The 24,354-nt window shown below is 44.1% G+C and overlaps 1 protein-coding gene across 2 annotated transcripts in view; it reads left to right on the top strand.

The window, feature by feature from the left end:
• The first annotated feature begins 403 nt into the window (after positions 1-403).
• The window catches only part of ABCA12 (ATP binding cassette subfamily A member 12), an 86,911-nt gene continuing 62,960 nt past the window's right edge, over positions 404-24,354 (top strand). The window contains exons 1-5 of one of the 2 annotated variants that reach the window (XM_033010732.2): positions 404-815; positions 5,092-5,185; positions 19,936-20,083; positions 22,709-22,797; positions 24,201-24,310. In XM_033010732.2, the coding sequence (XP_032866623.2) occupies positions 747-815; positions 5,092-5,185; positions 19,936-20,083; positions 22,709-22,797; positions 24,201-24,310 (510 nt within the window). In that variant the 5' untranslated portion in view covers positions 404-746. The remainder of the gene's footprint in view (positions 816-5,091; positions 5,186-19,935; positions 20,084-22,708; positions 22,798-24,200; positions 24,311-24,354) is intronic. The other variant, XM_033010734.2, reaches the window with a different exon arrangement.

Raw genomic sequence — 24,354 nt, 5'->3', positions numbered from 1 at the left:
GAATTCAATCAGTGAGAACCCCAGAACTGACCTCCTGGAGGAAAGGGAAGATGCAGGAAGGTGAGCAATTAGATCCATCCCTGAGATTTTCATTTATATATATTTTTAACTCTCTCATTTAATTTCCCTGGATGGGTAGGTTTAATTGAGACATTCAAAAGTATTAAAAAACCTAATTCCAAATCAGCAATGCCAGGAAGATGCATGCTGTGGATGCTTTCTTCTTCCCAGCCGTTCCCTGCGAACTTGGGGAAGTCGGACTGGCCTGGCAAGTGGCCTAACTCCGCTGTTGATGACACCTCTCCAGCAGAAGCGGTGTGTGGGCAGACAGCTAGTTTCATCATGGGGAGGAGGAGGAGGCATGCATCACCTTTTGTTTAAGCAGAAGCATCTTTGTGGAATGCTATCCACTTTATCGGTTAGGGCTTGAACAACGAGCAGCCAGGAGGGGCTGGATATTGTAATTAACACAAGTGGAGACAGGCTGCTGCGCCCGCCTGCCTGGAGAAGAATAACCTGTTGAATTTGCTAGGAGCTATTGCTGTGAGGACAAGAGCTACGGTTACTGGGAGTACAGCAGCCACAAGTGGATGAAGTAGCTGCTGCAGAGCTATGCTGTGGGGAAGAGGCAGAGGCTTGGATATTGGACACTGGATGCCCATTTGGGTTAGAGCCTCTGCTTTTGCCTTCTAAGCCTGGGGAGGAAGAATCCATAGCCCGTTTGCTTTTGGTTGGGTCAGCCAAGGATGGCTGCCCTCTCTCAGCACTTGAGGATCCTGCTGTGGAAGAACTGGCTGAGTGTCAAGAGGCAGCCGGTGAGTGCAAAAACAATGTAGTAGAGGAGGGGCAACCTAGGAATCACAGCAGCTGAGGAGCAAGGAGGGCACTGCAGGAGAGGAAGGTCACAACATTAAAACAGAAATATTTTGAAGGCTGGTGATGAAGGCAGAGGGAAGGAAGGGAATGGCATGGAAGTGAAGGTGGGTCTTTTTAAGCCGGAGTGATTGGGTCTTGCATTGGAGCTCATGCGTGAGGGCTCAGGAGTCCGGGTTGGGTACCATGGATGCCACTGTTGTTCATTCAGGGCAGTGGTCCGTGCAAACAAAACCATGCAAAAACTCATGGTCAGACTTGGATAAAAGCTGTGCAACTTTATCTGGTCCCACATGAGAAGACCTCACAGTTGGCATACAGCCTCCAAGGAGTGCCTGGGAATTGGGAGTGATGAGGGGTGCCCTTATATAGGGTCTTCTGTAAAGAATGGACAAAGAAAAAAGTAGCTCTGAGGAATGTAGGTAGGACAGATTACCAGTGCAGTCCAATGTGTTGCTAATCAAACACCCCAGTTGGTCTTTCTTCCTAAAAGATAAACCATTTCCAGAAATGTCCAGGGAGCAATCTGTACTGCAGCAGCATCAGGGAGGCAGATGTTCCTTTGGGTGGCATCGCGTGTCCCAGCAAAGCCTGCCCAGTAGTTTTATCCCAGTCCAGTTTCAATACAGTTGCGCTGTAATTTCAGCAGAAGCCTGCTGCCGTTCATGGACTTTTATTGCAACCTGACCTCTTCCTAGTAATCCAGATGTGTAATGGTTTTTAAACTTGCTTTGGTTGAATGGAAGCCTTGGCAGGTGCAGAAAATGCTAACAGAAGAGAAATGGCCGTGAAGGGTGTGAAATGAGGATGGAGTGAAAGGCTTTGTATCACCGCATGCTTTTGCAAGGTCTGTTCTTGCCTGCCCTGTCCTGCCTCTTGGTTTTGGAGCCTGATTCACATGAGTTCATCTGAGCCCTTGTGATCTTCCATAGGAGCTACGGACATGCTGTGCACCTTAGAGTATCCTTCACTGCTGCTAAGGATACAGGAGACTTTCTCTTGAGATACAGAGGAATCCAAATCACCTCGAATTTCTCAAGAGAAATTGTAACAGCCTTGTTAAATGCAGAAGGCTTGGGTATCCTTCAGTTCTTGTGTACCCAGAGTAAATGCCAACCTAAGCCCTATCTGTGCTTCTCACATACAGTCTCTCACTTGCTTTAATTCTGGTTTCCTGTGGAGTTGAAATACCAATTCTGTAGAATTGAAATGTCCATTAAAATAAAAATCTGGCTACTTCTGATTATTTCATGGCAGGCACTCCCTGCAACCCTCCTTCATTTCCCCCTCTTGCTTCAAACTAGGGAGCTTGCTCAGACTGGTGAGGGTGTGAGGAGATAAACCCAGATCTCTGCTCCCAGACACATCCTGATCTTTCTGTCCTCCTGCTTGCATTTTTTTTTTTTAACCTGTGTAATCTGACTTCACTTACAGACCAAGCTTTTAGAAAGCTTTATTTCTGTTTTAGCGTGCTTGTTTTGTGAGGGAAGCATTTTGTTGAGCTTCTCAGTTTCTGATAAAGAGTGGAGGTGGCTCCTGCCGCTGCAGTGGTGTTGGCTGTCCTCGCCAGGGCTGACTGGTATGTCGCGAAGGGTCTGGCACCAGCCAGCCCCGTCCTCCCCCCTGCAGACTTGAGTGCTTTCCTGCTTTGTTTATTAGTCTCTCCAGGGCTGGCAAACACATTTGCTTTTGCCTTTTGCTTTACACGTTATTTCCTCTGTGAGCTCTCTGCAGAGCCCCTGGAGAGACTGCCTTCTGCCTGTGCAGCATGGGGAGGGCTACGGCTTGCTTGGCTGTGTTTGTTGAAATCAGCTGAAGCTCTGCATCCATGGCGAGGGAGGGCCTCGATACAGGTTACTCAGGCCAAGAAAGGAATGGTCTTGAGTTTAGGCAGCAGCCTTCTCGGGAGCAAGGTTTAGCCAGTGTGCCAAGGGGAACTGGAGAAATCAGTGCCTCTTGCACTTCCATCACTTTCCATTTGTCACTTCTAGGCAGCTTGGTTATTTAAACATAGGTAGGGAGGAGAGAAAATGTGGCTGCATCCAGAGATACTGAGTAAGGTCTGAGCAGTTTAATCTACTTCTAGCAATGAAATAATCCAGTAACCAAAGGATTACACAACCTACATCACAGTGCTTAATGTCCCAAGAGCCAAATTGAGGTTGGTTATGGCTCCATTCAAGTCAATATATTCCACTTGCAAGCAGTTTGGCCAGGGTGGTTGTCTTGTTTTTGTCAGCTAGAAATGCCTGGAACAGTGGGAATGCTGTTATGTTGCAACTGATGTGCCCAGCTACTGTTAAATCCAATTAAGTCAAAGGACAGAGATGCTAAGGGAAGAGCTGTCTAGGAAGTGGGGAGTATAAGCACCATTTTAGCTCAAAATGGGGAGGTACAAAGATTTCCCTGAGTAGAAACAATCAGTATTCATTTCTTGCCCTGAGAATATGACCCTTTTCTTGCCCTTCCTTTAGGCAGCTTCTGACTAATATCAGTTTCTGTGCTGTTACCCCATAATTTTACTTTAGCCTACATGGTGCTAAACAAGCAGGATACATTAATAATACTGTTTGCATGTGAATTCATCAACATTAAACAGCGTGTTTGGGGACTGATAATAGGGAAAGCATGTGATATAAAAAAATATAAAAGTATGTTAGTTTCAGTGATGAATCTTGTTATAAGTTGGCAGCGTATATATAAAAGTCAGGAAGAGTTTTGTCTGTAAAAGCTAAAATGTTGCTGAATGCTAAAATTACAGGAGTCCCCTCTCTGAAGGGATGTGTGGGGAGGTGCCTTGTGGTTTGATGTCTGTCAGTTGCCTGTTTTGGGGCATGAATCTTGCTCCTACTTTCATGACTGTGTCATCTCATCAGGGATGATAGGGAGGGAGTTGCTGTAAAATAACCATCTTTAGCTGAATTGCTCTCCAGGATTTGTTGGTCGGCCTGTTTGTTTGTTTTTATGTTCCAGTAAGTGTTACAGGAAATGAAAACCGTGTTATGGGCTTGGAATTACTTTGGAAAAACAGTTTGGGGTAATATGTCCTGATCTGAAAAAAATAGCAAAACGATGAATAGGATGATTTTGAAGACAGACATCTTTGCAGTTTCAGAAATTGGCATGAAGATAGCACAGCAGTTTTGCAGCACAGAGTAGTTTGAGTTGAACTACTGATGGATGGAAAACTAATCTAATAAGCACGGTGGCAAGCTAGCCAGCTAGTGCAGAATCAGTTGATTATTTGAATAATTGAATTTTCTTAGCTTACAAAACTCCAAGGCTTGTAGTTTTAAGACTGTCTTTGGGCCTCCTACCTAGATTGGTTTACTATGCTAGATGATTAGCAGACTGTATTTTCTTCCTTCTCATCCACTGAAACGGTCAACCCTCATGTCAGAGACAAGATGTTCATGTTTTTTCCAACATGCTAGGCCAATTTTACATCATCTCTCTTCATCTCGTCTATATGGACTGCTACAGTCTGGAAATGGAAAAGTGTCAGGGAGCTAGGTTGCTGGGGTCAGAAGCTCATACAAGGGATCCTGGCGATTGGTGTTCAAATGTGACTTCTCCAGTTGACTGGTTACACAACTCCATAAACCCCTTCCATCCCTGTGCCTGAGCTCCAAATCTTGTAAACGACTACTGTGAAAAATCCTCTCTTTCCGCTCTACTGGGAGGCTGAACTACTGTTTGTAAAGAACAGTAAAACTTTTTGGGGGGAGGAACCCCCCAAACTGTATACTTGTTAATTCACTTGTCAAGCACGTTAATTTTGAGGTATAATCAAATCAAAGTAATCTTAGCCCATCATTGGAGAGGTGGCATTCACTGAAAGCGAAGCCAACCTTTCGCACCTTAGCTCTTTTATCGTGCCATCAGTGTGTCCAAAAGTCTTGTACTTCTCAGCGTTCTTTTACTATTACATAGCAGTGTCACAAAGCTGTCTAAACACTGTCCCCCGTAATTATCACCCAAACTGAAACACAGGAAGGCTTGTGTTATTTTCAGACTTGTAATTTGCTCTTGAAATCTTACGTAGTTTTTCTTCCTGCATAGATAATACTTGGGTTTTAATAGTATGCATAGCAAGACAGGCGTGATTTACAATGCATCCTATAACTCATTTAGGGCAGTACTTGTACATTCCACACAAGCTCTGAGGCACATCAATACGACAAACGTAACCGATATATTTTCATTGCTGTTTTATAGGTATGGTCGTTCATTTTAATTTCCTGGCCTGTGGTTGTTTTCATAATCTTGGCCATTATCCGTCTCAAATTCCCTCCAGAACCACAGCCAAACTGTAAGTAACTGGTTTGTTTTTATGTTTTGGGGATTTAGTTCTCATTTCAGTGACTGATGTGTTAATTTGATGTGTTTTGTTACTTTTACAAATTTGGTTCTTTGTAGTTTCCAGTGGAGATTTCCTGGGATGCAGCATGCTATAAATAAAATGTGTGTGTTCCTCCGAGGTTGTTTCTGTTTATGTTTTTTTCAGATTAGTTTTATAATTAGGAAACAGCTTTAAAGAACTGTCTCATCAGGATGCACTCAGATACTGCTGTTGTAGACAACAATATAAATTTTCATGATAAATTCAGGGACAAGAGAGCAGCTGGGGGAGATCTTACTCAGTAAAAATGGGTAAGGGCATAGGCTTCAAGTGGGATTATGAAGGTGAGGTAACAAACACAAGGCTGGTCAACATGAAGGATTTTACCTTGTGTGTGCTACAGGCAAAAAGCACCTATTTAGGCAGCTTGCTACTAAGGCTCAGCAGAGGAGTGATAACTTGTTGGGCTCCTGTGACCTGATGGTGTATGTGAGCCCTTTCTAGCAAATCAAAGAGCAGCAATTTGGGTGGGTGCATAGTTGTTGGTGGTTAAATGGATGAAGAGTTTACACAAGGTCATTTTTGCTTGCAAGCCTTGCTTCCTGGGTCAGGAGAACGTGTCTACATCTGAGAGCATGGGTGTGCTTTAATGTGCTCTAAAAACTGCTTTAATGAGTCCTTATCACCATCAGAAGAAGCATGCTACCAACGCTGGCCACATTTGTTCGTGGTAAAACAGAGCAAGGAGTTATCCAGTTGGCGGAAGCCTTTTTCCCTCCCAAAGTGTTAATTTTAACTTGGATCAAATCCCTGATTCTGTTCTCTATGGCGTCACAGGCACAGTCCCAAGGGAGGAGAGAGGAGCGAGAGAAAGGGCTGGGCCCCTCTTTTCAGTGATGGCTTACCTTTGTGGTGGGAGAAATCAATCACAGAGCTGCACTGTTACCTGCTCATTAGAGGGGTTCCTTGCCCTTATCACTGCAGAGACCCTGAAAGTGTATGCGAGATTCTTGCTTCATGTTGCTCATCTAGTCTGCTGAATCATGTCCATGTGTTGCAGCACAAAGCTTTGCAAAGAACTATTGGTGAGAGCTGTGGTTTCCCAGCACAGGGTAGGAATAGGCCCTCCTAAAATTACCCTCACTGAAAGATTTGCAACACCTGATTCATAGGAGAGACACCCCCATCGATGACCTGCATCAGTGTCATCAACTTGACAAGAACAAAGTCCTGGCATGGGCAATGTTGGATTTTTATATTTGGGGCAAGGAGACTGATACAGGGAGGGAGGAGACAAACTCTGCCAGCAGTGAGGACAAACAGTTGGCTTCCCGAGTTTGTAGCTATCAGATGTGTAACGTATGGTTGTGAGAGTTCTATACTTGATGACGTGCGTGCACTGGAAATGTTCGACCCAGTGACGTGTGTGATTCTCTGATTAAAAAGTCTTTGTTTCTGTATGATGTGTGATAAAGGGCCACATTGCGACAAATTCTGGATATGCAAATAGGATAGCCCTTGCCCAGAGAGCTTGCAGTCTAAGCTGACTAAAGGTTTGTGTACCTCATTTTGTAGATGGGGATGGGAAGCCAGAGTAAGTGACTTCCTGAAAGTATCTCAGCAAGTTGTTGATGGAGAAGGACATTTGTCATGTGTTAGGATGGTCTTTTAATTCCAAGGCCATCTGCTGTCAGCAAAAGGCCTCTTTAGGCATGATAAATATTTTAAGTTCTCCCAAATTCCCTTGAACAAGCTGGAGTAGGCAAGACAGGACACGTTGTGCTTTGTGAAAACCCCAGATGTTGCCAAGTGTGGAAATGGCAGTCCTCCCACACTGCTCCATCAGTTGTACTTCCTGTTCCTGATAAATCAGGTAAGATGAATGTCAGGAGAGACAGCTGGATGGTAACATATTTATTCTTTTTACTCTACATAGCTATTAGTTTGAATGTATATTTATTTGGAGCGTGTTTGCTCTGGATGGTTGCATTTCTGAATTAATGGATCGGAAGGAATGTTCTTAGGAACAGCAAGTAGCTCTATCAGTTGTGCTTTGCAGGAAAGGGGAAGATTGGGCAGTGTCTTTGGACTAGTTCCCTTTTCTGCCACAGATGAATTCTATTTTGGGACAAGTCTCAATAAATATGCATGTAGGTGTCTGTCTCTCTTAGAAATGGATGATAGGAACTCTCTATTGCAAGAGAGGGTTTATGCTGGAAGATAATGGTTATGGTATATTCTTGTGATCCAGATGTTCAGAGACCATCTAAGAATCCAAAGGGGATGGAGAAGAATGTTAACCAGGGCATCTAACAGCCAGTTTCTGTTGCTTCTCTAGTTAAATAAGAATAGCTATTAGACAATTACCCTCTTCTTTTGACAACTGGAAAAAATGTTTAAACTTTTTGCTTGAAAAGCAATGTTATTTTCTGATACAAAAAAAAAAGGGAGGCGTGGGGGTGGGCACATCTAGAAAAATCATTACAGGAAGGGGGTTTTTGTTCTTTTTGAACAGGAATAAAATCTACTTAATGCTGAGTTCCACTGCCCGCCTTAAAAGATGCAGTCATTAAGTAGTGACAAGAAGTTGTTTCCAGTTCTGCTGTCAAGAGATTATTGCAGGTAGACAAAAGTCAGGAAGCACAGAATCAATGGTACAGAGATAGAATAAGCTACTTAGATGCTGAATTTTGAAGCTTTAGAGATAACCCCACAGAAAATCTCAGTCTGTAAGCTTATCTCATGTGTTCAGGGCCACAGAAATATCATTAAATCTATTATTAGGTCAATTAAAACAGCTCAAATTCAAGACAGTTCTTCTGAAGGATGTCTAATATACATTCAACAGATTGAGGATTATGTAGAGAAATTGCCTAGCAAATGTCAGTCAAGAATGAACAAGTGGCAAGAGCTTCCTGCAAGATCAAGTTGCTTGCTTTGAATTGTGTGTAGCACCTAATGCAATGAAGCTTGTGCCAGACTGAACTCCAAAGGGAAATGACATGCCAAATAAATGTCACCAGTCAAAAGGATGGTCATAGAAAAACTAAGAAGTGAGGAAAACCAGGAGCTGACATCCATCTGATGTATCATTTTATTCACAACTAAAGCATCTAGTATCTAAGAGGAAAAAAAAAAAAAAAACCAAACCAACACATCTCTTCTTTCTCACAGGCATCTGATGATAAATTTCCAAATCAGCAGAGATTATTGTCAGGAGAAATGAAAGAGAGGTTTCTCTCTCTGTGTGCCCAGTTCCTGTGATGATTTGAGAGTCTAACTGCACAAAATCCCCGTCCAACTCACTATGCACATCGCATCTGTGGCTTTTGACCTTTTTATTACAGCCTTTGTGTTTGCTAGGAGCAGTTGGGATGTTTTGTGGCACACATGTGGAACGGGAGGCTCTGGATTGGGTGCCTACAGTGTGAAAGCCAGTGAACTGGGTTTGATGCTCTCTTCCAGTCTTTTGTGCCTGTATCATTTGTTTTCTAGAGTGACTAGGGACAAAAGTCCCTTTCCATCACTGTAGCTTTTTGCAAGGTATGGGAATTGTGTATGAGATATGATCTGTCCCTCAGGGCTCAACCCACTCAGTCTACAGAGAAGCCCAATTATACTCCTTGCTTTAACTAGCACTGTCACACCCTGTCACACCCTCCCCACCCGCTTTCTTCCTTTTCTGTTCGCAGCCTTTCCCCTCCTGTCAGTTTGACCTCATCATTATTCTCTGTAGAAGCCTTCTTGGGTGTGGTTAGTTATCCACTCATTCAGTAACCCTACTCTTTAGTGCTACAGCAAAGATGCTGTAGAAAACTTGCTCTCCTGTTAGACCCAGGGCTCTGCTCCCCCTGGCTTTCCAAGGGACAGCCAGTATGCTGCCAAAGCCATGTCTCGTTCACAGGTATTTTTCCTTCTTCATGGGAAGAAGCTGTGCTCTTGGGTCTGGTCTTAAATCCATCAGATTCTGCCAGGGAATTTGTTGCCTGAACTCTTTGCAGTGAAGCACATCTTACCCTTCACCTCTGCCCAGAATTTCCACCCAGATTTCATGATAATCTTGGAGATGCCTGCAAGGTATATTGCTTTCAGAGATATTAGTGGTAGCAGAGTGCTCTGTCAGACTGCTCTTTGCAGCCAATATTCTGGGGTAATATCATAATAATTGAGCGCTAGACTGTTTGCCAGTACCAGCATAGCTGTCTAGATCTAGTTTAGAGCCAGGGCTGCGTGACACAACTCTACATAAGAGCAAATACACTCTGCTCTCATTCTTGGCTCCAGTGCTCCCGTGAGAAGGGCCAAGGATAGGAGGGTCTCTGAACTACACTCCATTCAGTCTTACTGTGTTTGGTAGCTAGGATTTGAACAGGTCCAGAATTGGCTGGAAAAAAATCAGTATGAATCACAGAGCAGAGATCTGAGGTGCCTTAGAAGAGAGGCTGTGTTGTCTTGTACCTGCAGACACAGGTTTCCTGTGACTTCTGTGCTGAGCACTGTTACCACGTTAGAGGTAACTGAGGCATGAATTACCCTAGTCAGCAGTGTCAAAAGAAGGAGGATGCTCTATATTGCTTAAAATGAAAGGATAAATGCAGATGGTATCCCCCTTCCCATACCACTGGGAAAGCAGGTAAGGCAGCTGGTTGTGATGGTGAGGTGTCTGTTCTGCCAAGCGTGTGGCACGCAGTGCCTATCACCTTCCATCCTTATCACGCTCCATCCTTATCAATCACCCTCCATCCTTATCACCTTCCATCCTTATTACCCATGCGTGTCTCTGCTCCTCTGGCTGTTGCAGCAATGTGCTGGTAGATAAATTCAGGGAGCTTCTGCCCTGTGAGTCTGTATAACTAAGGAACTGAAGCCACTTTTAGCTCTGACTGTTCCCTGCCCCAGTCCCCATGTTGCTCTGATGCAGATGTGAGATCAGATGTCATGCAGCAAGGTGGGCCACAGCACCATCCTTCCTCAGAGATACCAACCTGGAGATGAGAAAGCTCTGAAAATATGCTTGTTCTTTAAAGGAATTTGCTTTGTAGTTGGAAAGACCTGAACCCCTCTCTTTTCCTAGTAGTGTGGAAAAACTAATAGGTTTCCATGCTAATTACAGGGAGTTGTGGTGGCTCAGCTACACAGGCCACTCCATTCATTTGCATAAGTCATGGATATTTATACAAGGCATAATCCACCACAAGGGTTCAAACCTACTCTGTATACGGACAAGCACACATCAGACTCCCAGCCCTCCTTCACCATTTGATTGATGGAGCAGTCCCACTCTTCCTTTTCCTTTACTTTCCTTCATTTTTCCTTCTTTTCTGTCCAGTTTCTCCCCTTTTCTACACAGCCCAACACAATATTTTTGTCTGTGCTCAACTGCAGCATGATTAGAAAAATAGCCTCATCAGGTCCCTCCTTAAACATCCTTACTTTGGTATGAACTTTGCTTTGTTTCTTTTCCTTGTGCTGCCATTGTGCCAGGGAGCAGACTGCCTTATAATGCTCTGTTTCATTGAAGCAGTGCTGAAGGGGGATATGAATTATTATCCCCACGTTTGTTGGAATAGACATATGCATTGACCTTCTTCCATACATAAGCAGTGCCCAGCCATAGAGATCCCTGCAACTTGCTGAAGCTTCCACTTAGCTCAGAGACCTGCAGCCTAAACAGAGTGCTGTGATGTTTATAATGCCTCTCCTTTTATGAATCTCCGCACCTCCATTTCTTTTTACAGACTCTTCTGCCTTGCAAGGTGTGACTGAAGGATGTTTAGAGTTGGAGACAGGGACTCCTGAGTAACCAGTATTTTTTCCTCCCCACTGAATTACAACAGGGCCTTGGGGCAGTCACTTAATTCTGATTGACTTCCTGAAGTATCTGTATCCAGATGCTGGGACCTAGGAGTGCAGAAGTATTTTTCCAGAGGTGCTGAATGGTTTGGCTTGCACTGAAGTTAGCAGTTGTTGATGTCTGTGTTTCTGGAAAGGAGGGCACTTCTGTTTAAAGAATCTAAACCTGGACGCTGGAGACTACCTGAAGGCACTCAGCATTGAAAGACATTGGTTTAGTAAACACAGCTTTTGTGCAGATTTTTTTTTTTTTTTCCCCAAAGTCTATGTATGAGTTTAGGCTTTTAGGTTCCAACTTGTAGCTGGGAAATGTTCTGACTTTCTTCTTAGGGCCTCTTTGTGCAGTGCCCTGCTGCTCATGCATACAGGAGCAAGTTGGCTCTATTACACCACCACCAATTTAGCCTTGTCTGCATTAAACATTGCTTAAAAAAGCCCTGTAGGAAAAGGGCTAGTGTACAGTTCCTTCTTTCTCTTGGTGTGTTTGTGCTTCACGCAGTGGAGCATCCCGCCACAATGCAGCCCGCGTCCAGTGCGATCCATCCCTCCTCATCTGCTCTGCCCTGCGGTGCAGACATCAGCTTTGTCATTTCCCCATCTTGACTTGAATTTGCAATAGCTCTTAGAAGGTTTCCATCTCCTCGTCTTTGTTCTTTGTGTTTGATTTGGGGGTTCTTTCCCTTCCCTCTACACCTGCTGCTTCTTCTGCTCCTTTGCAATTTTTATGCTGTCTCGTTTTTATGATCTCTCTGATCAGTACATGAACCCAGTGCATTCAGATACAAGTGTTGATTTTTAATTTATTAAGGAAGGAGGTGGAAGGTGAAGGTCTGTGGGCGAGCAAAACTAGCTTGCCTGGTCTTAATAAGCATGGAAATAGATTCTGTCTGCTCTGGGCTGGTCATATTTGCAGGGCCTGAAATGCTCGAGGGAAGAATTGTGCAATGAAATGCTTCCTCCATTGAGGCCACCAACACAGGGAGGAGTCTTGTAGTGAGTTGTCTGCTGCTTCAATCTCACTGTCGGAGGCAGACAACTGAGGATAGCGTGTTATTGGGAGACTTGAGAAAACAAGATGCTGTTGCTGTAAAGATGAAAAACACAAGCTCTTGAATCTCACCCAGCCACACTGGGCATCTGGGGGGTTGGATGGAGTTATCTGGGGTCCTGCCGAGCTTTCATTTCTTAATGAAATTTCAGAATGGAACAGGAGCTGGGTAATGGATGTATGACTTGTAAATCAGGGTAGGCTACGTGTGGGCCAACACCAGATGGTTGTGCTTACCGTGTGTGGTGCAGGGCTCAGCTGGCAGGTTTTCCCATGCTGTATGCCATCCGGACCTGTGCTGGTATGTGCCAGCGGCACTACGTCGCACTGTATGTATTTGAGCTTACTGTGTGCCATCTTGCAGCATGAAGCTGTCCTAACATACAGCAGTGATGGAGGCTTGCAGAGGAACGGAAATTATTCTGATATGTTAGATACTAAGGCTGTTTGGTGTCTTGCAACTTGGGGGTAAGCTCAGGGAATCTCTTCTTTCAGTACTGTCTGCTCAACAGGTGAAGTTGAGGAGTTAAATGGCAGTTCTGCTGGCTGGCCAAGATAGGGTGAAAAAAAAAAATCACCTGCTAGCACTGGAGTGCTTTTAAAAATGGGCTCTGTGATATGAAAGGCAACAGTATAGGGATAATGCAATGGGGAGTGCAATATGGAACCATTAACTCTGATCCAGCACAGCTCTTAAGTATGTGTTTAACCCGCAGTCTGAGTAATCCCATTAAAATCAGTAGGGCTAATCACTACTGTGGTATGGGATTTGGACACACTGAACAAGATTTGGGCTGTACTGCCAGGAACTGTAACACCTATTGTCCTCGCCCCCGGTTGGTTTTATTGGTTTGATGTTTTTTTTTTTTTTGCGCAACAACTGTGGGACTTGTGTGGGCATTGATCTTGCAGGTGTGAAAAAGGTAAAGGAAAGGCTCAGCTGTCATTTGCTTCCTGGACCTCTTCCCACTAAAGACCTAGGAAACTAGGAACATTCATGTCCCTTTCTCCAGCTTCAAGGTCAGATAGGAGTTTCAGAGTGTATAGATGTCACCATGTCACAGCAATACATGTGCCATGGCAATTAAATATTTTCTTTTTATAGATCAAGGGATACGCCAGCTGCCTATTTGGGCCATTCTCCATGTGTGTGAAAAATCTCTGCTTCAGAATGAATCTTATCCCATAGATTTGATGATCAAGTTTAGTTTTTGGAGAGAGATCAAAAGCCCTAGCATTATTGCAAAACTTTCTACAAAAGATAGGCAGTGTAAGTTGTTATTCATAAGTAGATATGAACAAAGCTAGAAATGGGCAGTTGCATGTGGTTAAAGAGAAGCAATATCAGTCATCATGTCATGAAACAGGCATGTTTGTTGTTTTGACTCTAACAAAGCAAAGGCATAAAATTTAAAGCAATGATGTGTGACTGGGAAAGACTAGAAAGGAAGTAAGAAGATTGTGTGCACACAATATAGTTAAAACATTTTGGTTAAAAAGTTGGAGCAGATCACCACAGCAGTAAATATTTTCATTGTATGTTCTGTGACTTCTCGGATAAATATAAATCACAGCTGATAAACAGTCAGAATTGCCACTTGGGTTAGACCCCCTGGTGCTGCTCCAGATGATTGATTGTGTAGGAACACAAAGTACAGAATGTTTCCTCCGCTAGAAAGATCTTGAAACGTTTAAGATTTCTTCAGCCAAAAGCTGAAGAGGTTGAATCCAAGTGGTCATATTTAATGGCCACTGACAAATCTATTTTTGAGAATTTGTCTAATTATTTTTTTAATGAATGTCTACTTTTCAGCATACACCACCCTGTGACAGTGAGTTCCACAACGTTTTGGTATTTGTTAAAAAATGTACTTTCCCTTTTGCCTGTTACCTCATGATCTTATTGTGTTTCGTTGTCCCTGTGTTGCAAGGGATGATCATTTACTCACCTTTTTCATCACTGATCATGATTTTATTTCTTTATCAAACTGCTTTTTGGCTATCTTTTTCGTTGCTGAAGAGTCCCACATATTAAGTCTCTGTATGATTTAGCAGTGATTGAATGCATTTTCAATTAAACACAATACTTCCTAATGAAGTTATTTGCTCATTAATGCCTTTAATTCATCAGTGGGGGAGTTGAGATTTGTATCGATTTTTTATGAACTATGGAAGAAATATGGAAGGACTTAATGTGTAAGGTATATGTAGCATCAGAATGTGTGAGATCTGGAGCCAAGAGAATTTTTTTCATGCCCAAGAAGTGGTAGTGATATGACACTAAACTATGGGTGGATAGAAAACAGAGAAGCTCAGCATTCCTTTTAAAATTAATGGTAAAGGAGGAAGAAAATACAGTTCCTGTACCTAAATTTATTTAAGAAATGGCCATTCATAATGGAAGTCCCGTATCTTTGATGTGAATAAAATGGAATACAGATTTTGTCTGGTTTTGCAGGATGAATGTCAGAGCTAGGTGGGAAGCCCTGAAACCAGAAATACAGTGTGGGCAGAAAAGGGGGAAGGAATGCATGGGTGATGTTTGGAAAGCCAAAGATACAGTCTGCGTAGCTCCATGATAGTTAGGGGGATTTGCATGTTCAAATGTTGGGGCTGGGATACAGTCAGTGTCTCTCAGAGTGGCAGAGCTGGGGCGAGGGAATTGAGGGAAGGGAAGGTACTTAGCAGCACACTGGGTGAGCTGGTTGCTAGTTTACGCAAGACACCACTGGTTGGTATAAACCAGAGTGTAACCTGTACTGGATGGATAACCTGAAAATGCTGCCTATTTACTTGTCTTTGCTCTGGCGTGGATAATAGTGGCTGCTACCCTCCCAGCACTCAGCTCCTTCGGGGCAGGCAGCCTCGCTGCCTCAGGGCGAAGGAGGCGACACCAGGGGCTGCGTTTGCTCCGCTGAAATGCCCGATTCCTTGAAGCGAATGCTTGGACTCAGCTAATGCCAGTGCCTGAAACCTCAGTGAGATTGAAAGCAGCAAGATCAATGTGGCAATGTAAAACATGGTCCACTTAGATTTAAGCATTTTAGTCAATTTCAATTAATCTCAGAGGTCATAGTGAAATAGTAGTTTTCAGCTGTCTTGTATGACATTTATTATTACCCTGACATTTTTCATCATTATTATACCAAGCACCTTTACCTGAAGAAAACAAAAGGTTTTGCTCGAGTTGAAGGGAGGTGTGTTGGAATTTACAACATTCAGGAAAGTAAGGGAAATTAATTTTCTTAATTTTATTCCAAATGAAAGCAAATGTGGAAATACCAGAATTTCCAGTGGCCTGCATGTGTTACAGGCATCTTGTGTTTATTATTACTGCTCTGCATGCCTTATTTCTTTTCAGCTCTTGGAGTTGTGGCTGGCCCAGCTAGATCCAGGGAGATCTGGGAGAACCAGCCAGCGCATGCAGCGCTGAGCCCTCGGCCTCCTCCACCCTTTGGGATTTTTGTCTTGTTTTCTTCAGATTTGGTGATCTTCTTTCAATGGTGATAGAAAATCAAAGCTCTCAGTGAGAGGGGACAGCAAAAGCCTCTGTGCTTGGGATTCTGCTGCTAGCAAACCCAGAAGTCAGTCTTTACTAACAGGATAGAGATCTGGGCTCAGATTTTGGTTGCAGACAAGTCAGTTTGACCAGAAATATTGCAGGGTGACCTCTCAGCTCAGACATGGGGCAGCAGTGGGTGCAGTGATCTCTCCTTCTTGGCTCATATGCGGTATAGTGTGACCCTCCAAAGGTAACTGTAGTTTTAGGAAACTAAGAGGTTTAAAGCTAAAGGCAGTAGTAGAATGAAAAATTATGTCGTGTGTTATGGATCTTCTCTATTGTGTGATGTGGGATTATGAAGTTGGGGAATACAGGGCTAGGGAAATCCATGTTCTTTGGATATGGCATTTCCACATCCGTGCCAGTGGGAAAAGGAGCTGCAAGTCACTAGTGGTGGTAAGTGTCATGTTTCAGATGGCGAAATTATCCCCATTGGAAGACTGTCCTTTAAAATTTGCAGAGTGTTTACAACTTTCCTTCAATAATGTTTCGTAGCTAGTGCTTATGTGGTGTATTAACATAGTTGACATGCTGGATAAATCTCAGCCAAGGGAGAGACAGGTAGTTATGAACATCTCCTGAAATACTGGAGTCGGGAGCCAGCTTCCTCCCTGGCCATCCTTGCGGTGGCATACGGGGCCAACACACATAACAAATTTGTATGTGTGGGCAGAGCAGCACGTGTGGCTCCATGGAGTCACATCACCTTACCACGAGCCAGTGCATGGAGGGCGGGAGGATGGAGCAGGGAGCACGTTAATCTCTTGACTCACCTTCTCCTCCATAAATTCTTTCCTTTGCGGGATGAGAAGGAGTTAAAAGAGCGAGCTCTGAGGCTATGCCATGTTTGTCTGGGGCTTGGACTCCCAAATCAGCCATGCTTCCTCCACAGTGCCTTACGCTCTGGCTCTGCTCTGATCTCAAGCACACAGGCCAGAGGCACCACAGTCAGAAGCTGAGCTTCCTCTGGCTGTGCTGCTCAGCTTCTATTAAATGAAGTTATTGGTCTCTGCGGCTCCTGAAGGACATGATTTTCAAGGCAGCATGACCAGGAGGACAAGTGCTTAGTGGTTCTGATGGTGGTGAGGTTGGCTGCTTGTTATCTGGGAGTGACAGATGTGTCACACCAGCCTGGCCACCCTGTTCTTGGCTCAATGGGGCCAGTGTGTAAACAGGCAGTGTGCATAGTGTGGCTCCTTCAGTATCAACAGCTTGCCATGCAAGAAAGCAAGGGTGGGATACAGCCCCCAGCGGTACATGTCTGCGGAAGGGGTGCCTGCATCTGAACCAGGTCTTTAAACTTTTTTCTGAAGTCAGTGGAGATCTCATCTGCATTGATGAGCAATGAGCAGAGCCAATGTAACAATTAATTTCATCCTGACAGATAAACCTGTGTGTTATTTGTCTGCTTAACACGGAGCGTGGTTGTGCTACAGACTCTGTTAAGAACCAGCATAGGTCTAACTTCCACCAAATGGGAATTTGGCCCAGACGTTTCAGATTTTTCTCTTATGGTCTTTCTTGAAAAACTTCCTTTATTCTCCAGCTGCTGTCAGAGTCCTGGCCTCTTCGAGAAAAGTCCTTTCTGGCATTGCCACTTCTTTTGTGCCAAGAACATTGTGGGGTTACGCCGGTTCACACCTGCAGCGACTCAGTGATGGATCAGGCCCTGTGGCTGCATCCAGCTGCCAGCAAAGTGCTCAACATCTGATACAAGTTGGCAGAACCTCACTGAATACCTCAATTGCATTGGGCCAATGTCTTCACAGGCATCGTGCCACCCCCATGAGTAGCAGCACTTCCAAACTTCAGGTCATGAATTCCTGTCTTTTTACTTTTCAGGCTGTTGTTTCAAAAGAAATTAAAAAAAAAAAGGAAGAGCTGATAACATCACCGTGTTCTTATGCTGTACACCTCGCTTGTGATACAGCAACTGATTGTTTAATTGTCTACTTAGTCTAAAGTGTACCACCTTTGAATCCAATTTTACATTTTTTTTATTGCTACTTATACCTCAAGGAAGTGTCTTCCTCTGCTCTGGATTAATCAGGATCTCTTGCATATTTCTCTCTGTAAACATCTCACATGTCTCCATGCAAGACCAGTGCTCCCCAGACTCCTAGCCCCATCCTTGTGTTCCCCACTGCTGTCCAGTGAGGAGTTACACAGCTTTAGCTGCTTCAGGTCTGCTAAGAGACAGGAGCTTAGTTCCTGGCCCTGGTTGTTGTTAGCAGATGTGGATGGCAGTGGAGGGTGTAGCCATTTCCCTCCTAGCTCCTACCTGTTTCACTTCATTGTGGTTGTGCTCTCTGTCCAGAACCTCATGGCTTCCCAGGTCTTTGAAGCTTCATTTTGGTGGAGACACTGATAAAGTGAGGTCTATGTGGTGTGCAATTTTGGCCTGGTGTGTGAGTCAATTTCCTGCCTGGGAATGATGATGCGGGAGATCAGAAGGAAGATGAGAGAAAAATGCCAGTGTGTGCAAAATGTCATTTTGCAGGGTTGTAATTGGTGATCTCAAACGTCTCGGATGTGGCAGGGATATTCACACAAGGATGCTTCCAGATTAAAGTGCCCTACTCTGAAGTTTCCCTCATGGGCAGCAGACTTAATTACACTGCCAAACCTTTAGAGTGCCATATGTTCGGTCTGTCAGCCCCAACACCAGAAGGACCGCCTGTAGGGACAAGAAATCTTTTACTCTCCTTGGTGCTCTGTGATTACCGTGAGTGGCTCAGCCCACTGCCTAACTCCTGGTGGCCTGGGGACTGCAGTGAGTGTTGAGGGAGCTTCCAACAGCAGGTAGCCTTGTCTTCTGGCAAGGTACCTCCTTTAATTTTCTAGGGCAGTTCTCTGCTGAGATATACAAGAGAATCACAACGCCACTCAAAATGAGTGCCTTTGGCTGTGCAGGTCTCAGCAGTCCTCTGTGCCAGTTGCCATCTGGCCCAAAGCAGTGGGAACTCCCATGCTTCACCATGAGCTTTTGCGTTTTGACCCCAAAATGCAGTGCACACTCATGGGCTGTGACCGACTGTGCTGAGGAAAGCTCAGGGAAGTCAAGTTCCCTTCAAGAAACCTGACTGCCAGGGACTTGACCTAGCACTGCCATCCCCTTTGGGAACATCTGTTTTTTGACCACTGCTGTAATTAATAAATGTAGTACAAATGTAGTACGGTGTCCTTGTTGGAGGGGTTAGAGATAAAGCTGTGCCTGGGTGAGAGTCACGGGTCGTCTCTGAAGACTAAAGAGCAAGGTAATCAATTACCACAAGCCTGCCTGTAGGCCTTTTGTAAATCTGGCTCCTTTCCATAGTAGAAATAATAGCAATGTCCTTTGCCAGGTAATTTTCCAAATGATTATTTTAAATAATATGTTGCTGTGATCCAGCAAAAGAGCTTCAAGATTTATTAGAGCATTTGTCACCGAGAGGAAAAGCAGCCGGTGAACTCTGCGGGCTGGCAGTAAGCAGCACGGGACAAGTGGCACATAAAATACTGAAGTCTCTAATTGCTCGGGTCCACTCTGTGTTTGCAGAAATGGGAGACAGGGACATACATCTCACCCCTCAGAGCTGGCTGCCAGCATCGCAGGTCACCAAGCAGATGGTACGGGAGCTGCTCTGAGGTGGCAGGAGACACGGAGGGGGTGGTGGTGATAGATTGGTCCTCTCCCTTCCCTGGGCAGGTCTGCACAAAAAGCAAAGGAGGTTGTCTGGCCCTAGATCCGTTGCCCCTTCCTGTGGTAAAAGCTGAGACAGAGCCGTGTTTTAACAACCTGGCTTGAAACTGAAGACTGTGGCTTTCCATAGAAACTGATCCAACCAAGCCTTGGAGAACATGATCTTATGGGTGCTTCAGGTTACTCTGGCCATGTGCCTGCTTTTATTCTATTTTATTTTTTGAAGGCAGAATTAGGATATCATAAACCTAGCATGCTTTTGTTCTTGCCTGTTTCTTGCATTTTGGAGTGAAGGGGGAAAATCTCCAGTTGCTTTGGGACTGACAGGTATCTTATAAAACAATAGCTTGACTCTTATTAAAATAGCCTTTAATGGCTTTGTCAGTGTTGAGGAGGTGCTTCTAGTGGGACTTGGCAGGTAGCACTGCTAGGGTGGAGTAAAAGAGCCTCAGTGAAACTGAGAATCAGCCCTGTGGTTTGGGAAGAGAAAATAGCACATACTGATAGAAACACATGGCAAAAAAGTACACATCTGCATCGTAATAATGGCATTTTCTTTCTCCTCATTCCTCCAGGTTACCTTGCACCCCGAAACCTTCCTAGTGCAGGCTTCTTTCCGTTCCTGCAAACCGTGCTGTGTGATTCAGATGCCAGATGTAAAGGCACACCATACACACCAGAGGACCTGCTGCCAAGACTTAATGACATCTCATCTCTCAAACTGTAAGGGAATCTGAATACATTGGGGTGTTACAAGCTGTAAAGCAAAACTTGCTTTAAGGTGGAGGGAGCCAACATGCATGTCTGTATTTGCAAGTGTGTCCACAACAGATATTTGTCAGGTATCTGTTATAACAGATGAAGTCTCAGATATCTGAACACTTAGAAATGAGAATATGGGCTGGAACATAGGACACTGTAAAAATGTCTGTATTAGGGATGGTGATGTGTCAGCTGATCCAAGCCTGGTAATAGAAGAGAATTTTACTTCCTGATAAAAATGCTTCTGCTCAGAGCAAAGAAACATTTTTTCCATGATTGTGTGTCAGGTCCAGCAGGGTGTCAGTGGATAAGACTTGTACCAAGAGCAGCCCAGCATGCTGATCTGCCACTGTGGTGATCGGATCAAGTGGAAGTGGCAAATGTTCCCTAAGAGCTCTAGTTTGAGGTACACTTGTTCTGAAGCGACAACTGCTCTTTCTGTAGACCTTCCGGGTGCCAACCAGAATGGGTGTCCTCTCTGCAAGTCATCAAAAATATCAGGAAACAGATGAATATGAAGAAACAATTTTTACCCACAAAAGCGTGTAGATTTGCAGCATGGAGCTGGCTGGGCATGTTTCGTTGGAAAGTCAGTTGGTTGAAATTAAAATGTTCAGTGGAGGCATTTCAATTTCACTGATATTCCAGTTGAAGCCAAGTAGCATTTAGTTTGAGACATGCCGGCCAGGGTTGCTTCTACATCTTGGCTGCCCAGTTCTGGCACATCCCTGCAGAACATGCTACTCTGAGGCCTGTCTTGCTTACAAGATCCCTGGTTGCTCATCTTTGCTTTCAGGTGAGAGGCTGCTCCGTAGTGGCTATGTCAGAGCCTCAAAATCCCCCTTGGCCAGAGCTTGGGAGTCTGAAGAGCTGAGGTGGGCCCCATGCCTTCCACCAGAGAGTCCAGCTGGCAGGATGGGGGATCCTGGGGTTGGTGGCTCCTCAAGGGTCCTCCTTAGTCAATGCTGAGGGACTGGCATTTTCTGGGCCAAGTCAATGGGCAGGATCTCTCCATTGGTTAGGAGACTGGATGACTAAATATGTGGATGACTGAGGTTAATCAAGGTGAATCCTAATCAAATTCAAGGTCACACAGCAGAAGAGGGCAGAGCCACACAGAGGCTGGATGCCTGGATTCACAGTTCTTCGCTTGTTTCCTCAGTGTCATTGTTTTTCCCTGGGCATATTAAAGAATGGTTAATTTGTGGTATTGAAATGAAGAAAAGGGAACTTTAAGCACCAAAGCTGGAGGCCTTCCCTGGGTTTCAATAGCGACAAATTCTCCTTGTTTTCTGTTTTTGGTTTCTGTACAGCTGTTTAGGAGATAACTCTTTTTTCCTGCCAACTGAAAATCAAAGGATTTGGGCAAACTATATCTCAAGTCCCATGAGTCATTAATAAACATCTTGACCACTGTTGTTGCTGAAAGTTGACTGTGTGATGTATCACAACTACATGGGTATACCTACCCTGGAGTGGTCAATGTCAGCTTTAGAAATATATTGTATTCTACAAGAAAAAACACCCAACTATTAAGTAGTCACAGCCAACCTAGCAGGATACAGTAGAGTATAAAACCCCAGCAGAAGGTTGACTGGGTAGGGGAAAGGTCCAGATGCCAACATGAATAGATGTAGATCTGCCCCAGGAGCAGAATCACCGTGGGTGAGTTTGTCACACAAAGGCAAAATATCTGAGCTGTGACCCTTCACTGTCTGGAAATATTATTGTATAATATTCTAGAGTTTGTAATATTCAGCTAATCCAGACTGGTTTTTTCTCCCCTCCCATTGAGCAACTCGCCGAAGCTCTTATTAAACTGTTTTATAACTTACCCTAAAACTGTGCCTTGCCAGTGGCCAGCAGAGAAAATGGGCAAGGTTCCCATCTCTCATTCTGTTCCTTAGGAGCGTTTACCAGGGTGTGCAAGACATGGTCACTTGAAATTTCCCTTAGTAAAAGGGAACTAAGTACAAAGACTGAGACCAACATCAACATCTTCCACCCTTTCTTATCCCCTGTAGTGAAATGTTTGGAAAGGTTGAAGTAAGGTCCTGATGTCTTGAAGGATTTCTTGGTAGGGGCATGCAACCTACTGTTACAGCTCAGAGCTGTTCCAGCTAACATCAAGGCCGCTCTGCTCAGTCCCAGTGTCATTAACAGTGCCATGAAGTTCTGCACCATTTCTTCCGCTGAGCATATGTTGTTGGAGGACAGAATAGGACTTGATACAATGCCACCTTCTTTCCAGAAGTGGGAATTTGTTTAAGATTAGACCAAATGCATATGTCAAGCCTTGCCTGTCCTTGGTGTCCCTGCCGAGCAAGCATGAATGTGGTCCCCTCCATCTGTTTTGTGTCTGAGAGCACTGCAGTGTGCTTCCCCAAAATACATGCCAGACCTCTAGAAGGAACCAGGATTTTGCACAGCCCAGATTTCAACACACCTGCCATGAAATCCAGCTATAGACCCACTCTGAGTCATACGGTATTTAAGTGTAAGCTTAATCATAAGAAACCCTGAGGCTTGTTACAGGTGTCTTACTATTTTTTGTCTTTTTCTTCCTTTTTTTCTTCCTTCCCCCAGTAAGCAGAGGAGCTCATCCGGTGTGGCCAAGGACAACCATCTATCACCATGGAGTGCAGAGGTTCCTAAAAGCAGAAACGCTTCACTGGGTAGGTTATTCACTGCTCTGCAAAGTTCTGGTCTTTAAAGACTGATCTTTTGAAGCTCTCTGGACAGAGATGCAATTCTTAGAGCACTGCTAAAATGATTTATGTGTTCTATACAGGCACATGACCATGGCCGTGACATTAGTGTAAATTCTTGGGAATAATTACAAGTAGCTGTCTATAGAAAAGACTTTTGGAATTTGGCCAAGAAACCATGATTAAATTGTTGTGCTTCACAGGAGCAATGCGAGATCACAGACTGTTGGGACATTAATTAAAGACCTGGCTATTTATGGAATATTGTCCTTTTACTGCCCACAAATTGTCCATAAACAGCTTATGATTTTTTTCAAATGTATTTCTTATTCACAGTTACCCAGCAAATAAGTCTTCTTCTGTGCCGCAGTGGATATTTATTGTTGGTGATTCTCTTTCCTGAAGGAACTTTCAGACTTAAATTTTCCGTAAAATCATTATGATTATTATTTATGGATGGTAATGGCTAGTACTGTCCACTAGCCATTGTGATGGATAGTCCTTTTTGCAGGGAGCTCACGATCAAATGAATGATTACAGATTTGCATTCTGTGACTGTTCTGCCCCAGCCATTCACCATTCCAATTAGCATTCCTGCCAGCGCACTCACTCTTTAGTGTACGGGTAGAAAAAGGCAGAACACAAGAGGGACTGAACGCAGAGGCGTGGGGAAAAAAAATTAATCAAAGAACAGCTATGGGAACTACCAACTCATGTTGATGGCCATGGATGATCAGGGAGGAATTCAGTTCTACATCTTATTTAAAAAAATAAAATAATCATAGGTCATAGCTTCTGCTGGTGTAGACTGTCACAGCTCCTTTGGTTTCAGTGAGCTGTGTTGTTTTCAGAGTGCAGCTCAGTGCAAGTGTTGGCTTTGGTGTGCATCAGCTGGGGACATGGCAGTGTGCCACTGGGTATAGTGGGCAGCAGTGCTCCAAATCTGTGTCAGAGTTGGTTCTGAATAACGAGTACCACCCACTGGTGCCAAAGACCCCTGGAGCATTCTCCCTCATGGGGCTATCAGCTTGAGCTGATGTCTTCCTTGTAAGCCTACCCGTCTCTCTTCCTGCATGGGGGAGCTGCAGGACTGGAGAAAAGAGGTGGAAATTAATGTTGAAGTACAAGCTGACAGTTAAATGCATTTAATTTTAAAAAATTACAGAAGGAAATAATGTAATCCAGGGTTTAATTACATTAGAAAAACCCTTAAGTCAGTAATTACAGGATGCCATTGGCTGTACCTTTGGAAGCAGATTAATAATGATAGCATGCCCAAAGCTGTAGTCGGCTATCCTGTGCCACGGTTTGATGTAGCAAAGAGGTTAACAGACATTAAGTAAAATACAGTGTTTCGAACTGTATTGCAGCATTTGGGGATTTGGTATCTCATGGAGAAAATAGCCTTTGGAGTATTTCATCACCATCCAACTTGACTTCAAGCATCAACATGTTCAGCAAAATCCTCAATTTTGGGAAGGTAAGTCCCAACATAAACGTGGGAACATCTATGTATTGTCTTAT

The sequence above is a fragment of the Tyto alba genome, unplaced genomic scaffold (assembly GCF_018691265.1).
Source record: "Tyto alba isolate M040663 unplaced genomic scaffold, T.alba_DEE_v4.0 Super-Scaffold_7, whole genome shotgun sequence".
NCBI lineage: Eukaryota > Metazoa > Chordata > Aves > Strigiformes > Tytonidae > Tyto > Tyto alba.
This window is presented reverse-complemented; position numbering and strand designations above follow the sequence as displayed.